The sequence below is a fragment of the Nicotiana tabacum genome, chromosome 2, assembly GCF_000715075.1.
Source record: "Nicotiana tabacum cultivar K326 chromosome 2, ASM71507v2, whole genome shotgun sequence".
Classification (NCBI taxonomy): Eukaryota; Viridiplantae; Streptophyta; class Magnoliopsida; order Solanales; family Solanaceae; genus Nicotiana; species Nicotiana tabacum.
Genome location: NC_134081.1, coordinates 123,257,775 through 123,261,748, shown reverse-complemented (window position 1 = coordinate 123,261,748; position 3,974 = coordinate 123,257,775). Strand labels below are relative to the sequence as shown.

Genomic DNA, 3,974 nt, shown 5'->3' with positions numbered 1-3,974 from the left:
TCATGAATACCTTCTAATAATTTTTAAATTATTTTTTTCCCCATCAAAACGAGTAGTCTCTTATTCATGCATTAACAAAGCAAAAGAGTCACACGTGCAAGCCATACGGGAAACTGCTCATCTCAAGATACTTCATGTACTAAAGTTTTTGAAAAACTAACTAGAAGGTGACCACACCTATTTTTAGTCCTAATAAATTAAAGGAAAAACGAACTATATCTAAGTTGTCCCTAAGGTGACCAGTATCTTCATATACGTTCAATAATTTTTAATTCTAGTGTAGAAAGGATCGAGTATTTTGATGAGTGCTACGTAGTACTTCAATTTTGATTTAGCTCTCCATTATAGACGGTACCCTCACAAAAAATAAAAGCAAATTAAAAAGCAATTATTGTGCCGAGTTTAATAAGTTGTATACAAAATTGCAAATGTTGTAAGATATTACAAAATCAAATAGGTTAAAAAGTAATTATAACCTCGTAGTTAACTCCATTTAATAATAATAATTGAATTCATGTCCTAGAATAAATAGTAACCTCTTATATATACAAAAAATTAAATTACGTGTAATTATTATTTTTACATTATTGAGTGTTATACACCTCAAATAGGTTCATCTTACACAACGTAAATTTCGAAGTTTTACTAATTGACTCCGTATTGGGAACCATACATTCCAAAAGAATATTTTGTGATCCGGGCAGTGTACTCTTTCAAATCAAAGAATCTGTTCACACAAGAGATTAAGGTGTTCCATTGTCGTGGTCATGTTCTATACTTTTTTGTGTGCATAGTTGTTATACTAATTTTTCTTGTATCCTTCCACTTTTATCTAATATTCCCGAAGGGACGTCATGTTCTATACTTATATCGCAGGACTTACAGGCATGGCGGAAGGAGAGCAGGAGTTACGGATTCGACTTGGTCGAACTAATGTATTTGTCTTAAAAAATTTATTGAATATATATAAATTATTAATTTAGAAGATACTAACTTCAAAATTTTAAAATCCTCATGCATGTTCTTAGTTCTTAACTCATGCATGTTCATATTTTCAAATCTTGGCTCCAGTACCTCTGATTGAAGGACGAGTTAAGTGGGTTCTTACCTCATGCATGCTCATATTTTCAAATCAGCAAATACTATATATAAAGCACCTTAAAAAGTATTTCCCTATCAAAACAATGAAAATGCAACATTCCGTACATTAATGAAAGGTAAATAACACGTCAAAAGCTTATCTCCATTGGAGGAGTTCATTTGTCACTCTCTTTTTCCTTCAATTTATTCGCCATGATAAAATGGAAATTGCAATCTCACACCCCTTGCATTCGCAGAGTGCGCCTTCAACTATGAAAATGCAGCAGAATTAATCAAATGTCCCGTTCAAGCTAATGAGCCTTTCCTATTAATTTTAGCAACATATCCTGCATCATATTGCATAATGTTATGATCTAACTTTAATGTTGAAGTAACAAAATTGAAGGGAAAAACAAAAAGATAACAACCTTGACTTAGGATGAAGGACACTGGAAATCTTTGGGTGGATACTTGCCACAATCATCAACAAGAACTTGAAGAGCAATAGGAAGGATGATGTTTATATTTAAGAGCTTGAGCCTAATAGTGGTGCAAAGACAAATGGCTGCATCCAAATCCACAAGTCCCATAAGAAGTGGACAACATGTCTGTTTAGCACTGCCACCAATTCCAATGTGGATCAATCCCCCCAACACGTCCACACAAGCACCTAACTTGAGTGCATCAATGGGGCAAGTTTGCTGTGCAGGTGGTGATGGTACTATTGCCGGCGGTGGTGGCGGAGGGCATGGTGAAGGTGGTGGAGATGGCTTCACAACTGGTGGTGTAACAACCGGGGGATTTGGCACGTAAGGTGGTGGTGTTACCACTGGAGGGTTGGGTACAAAAGGTGGTGAAACGACTGGTGGTGTTGGTGCTGGTGGTTTTGGAGTGACAGGTGGTGAAACAACAGGCGGTTTTGGAATAACTGGTGGTGAAACAACAGGTGGTGTTGGTGCTGGTGGTTTTGGAGTGACAGGTGGTGAAACAACAGGTGGTTTTGGAATGACTGGTGGTGAAACGACAGGTGGTGTTGGCGCTGGTGGTTTTGGAATGACTGGTGGTGAAACAACAGGTGGTGTTGGTGATGGTGGTTTAGGCACATAAGGTGGACTGACAGTGGGAGGTGGATGTACTACTGGTGGTTTTGGGACATATGGAGGTTTTACATGAGGTGGCTTGACACGGGGAGGTAGGGGTGGAGGGCATGGTTTTGGTGTAGGGTGTTTAGGGGTGGAAGGTGGTTTTACATGTGGGGGGTGTTTAGGGTAGGTAGGGGTGGAAGGTGGTTTTACATGTGGGGGGTGTTTAGGGTAGGTAGGGGTGGAAGGTGGTTTTACATGCGGGGGGTGTTTAGGGTGGGTGGGGGTTGAAGGTGGTTTTGCATGAGGAGGTTGTTTGGGGTGGTGGGGGGTAGAAGGTGGTTTTACCTTAGGAGATGGATGTTTGGGAGGCAATTTTGGGTGTTTTGGAGTGGAAGGAGGATAAGGGCAGTAAGGACATGCATGGGCAATAAGCAAAGTTCCAAGTTGGAGAAGGAACAATAAAATTCTAGCTACATTGAACTTCTCCATTATTGGTAAGGAGAGGGAAGTGTTGCCAAATGTTACAAAGAGAATGGTACACTATGGCACTTCCTCTAGCACTGCCTTTCTTATAGAGAAGATACTACTGTTGGATTTTCCCTTTTTCTATTTCTTTTTAAAATTTCACCTATAGGGTGCTAGGGTTGGGTGAGTAAATCAAAGAAGTAGTGTGAGTTACAAAATGTTTACAAAGGCACTCACCAATGTGAATGTGTTGAGTTGAATATGATTCCTTTATTTTTTTGAGTTTGAGCTATGCGAATTAAAAAACTTATAGGGATCGCATCCCCTTGAATGCATCCTGCATGACGTATATTCAAATTAATTAATCAGATAAGTAGATTTCGATTAACAGATAGTTAAACATAAAAGAAAGCCAGCTCTATAAGTGTTTGACAGTTTATGCTTTATATACATATAAAATTGTAAATAAATATTCACCATGGCACTATCTAGCTCTAACACAGGCATTCTTATGAAGAAGATACTATTAACAAGTTCATTGCCTTTTAATCTCTTCTCTTCCTCTTTTTGACCATTTTACCTAGAAGTTGATCTGGTTAGGTGAATAAAATTAATCAAAATACAGTTAGTTAGAAAGTGTTTAGGCAATCATAGGGAGTGTTTTACGAAAGTCAGCCCATAAGATTTTTCACAGTTTACCTTGGTCACAAATTTTACTTTGCATTTATGGAAATCCGTAAAAATAGTTGTAGAAAAAGAATTAGCAAAGATTTATATAAGTTCTAAAAAGGGTAGTAACATTTTTAGTTTTCCAAATATCTTCTATAAGTTATTTAGCACGGCAAAGTCCATTTTTTAAAATTTCGTACTCTTATAGATTAGTTCACTAAAATCTTTAAAATTCTTAATTCGGCAGCTAGCTGTTCAGAGGGATAAATAAAAGATAGGCCTACAATATCTTTTGTAATGCAATTGACTTGGGAATAAATAGTAATAGTACCACGTATAATATATGACAAATTGTATAATATAATAAGCTTTAATTTCTGTCTCAATTAAATAGCCATAAGGTTCCAAAGGAAGCTGCGACTTTTTGGCCTCAAATTTCAAGCTTTTGGTCCAAGTGACAGTATGTGAATTGGAGAAGGGAAATGAAGTGCAGACAAATTTGGCACTTACTTTTGCTGTTCAGTCCGTGATTGAGCTATGGAAAGGCTGGACACTACATTCCAAACACTCCACCTTTTAAAAAGTAGCCTCCCATGTGGCATTTATATTCTAGGGAAAAGGGTCAAATATACCCCTTTATTTTCATATATTATCTACATTTAATATTCATTATAT

At 37.1% G+C, this 3,974-nt stretch overlaps 1 protein-coding gene across 1 annotated transcript; it reads right to left on the bottom strand.

Moving 5' to 3' along the window:
• Positions 1-1,124: 1,124 nt before the first annotated feature.
• On the bottom strand, positions 1,125-2,717 carry LOC107807054 (uncharacterized). Its single transcript, XM_016631340.2, has 2 exons — positions 1,509-2,717; positions 1,125-1,427 (listed from the first exon to the last, which is right to left on the bottom strand). The coding sequence occupies exon 1, from the start codon at positions 2,652-2,654 to the stop codon at positions 1,515-1,517; it is 1,140 nt and encodes a 379-aa protein (XP_016486826.2). The 5' UTR covers positions 2,655-2,717; the 3' UTR covers positions 1,125-1,427; positions 1,509-1,514.
• Positions 2,718-3,974: the final 1,257 nt, after the last annotated feature.

What these genes read in the sequence shown, in the direction of transcription:
- LOC107807054 (XM_016631340.2), bottom strand. Translation starts at nt 2,654, where the DNA reads ATGGAGAAGTTCAATGTAGCTAGAATTTTATTGTTCCTTCTCCAACTT.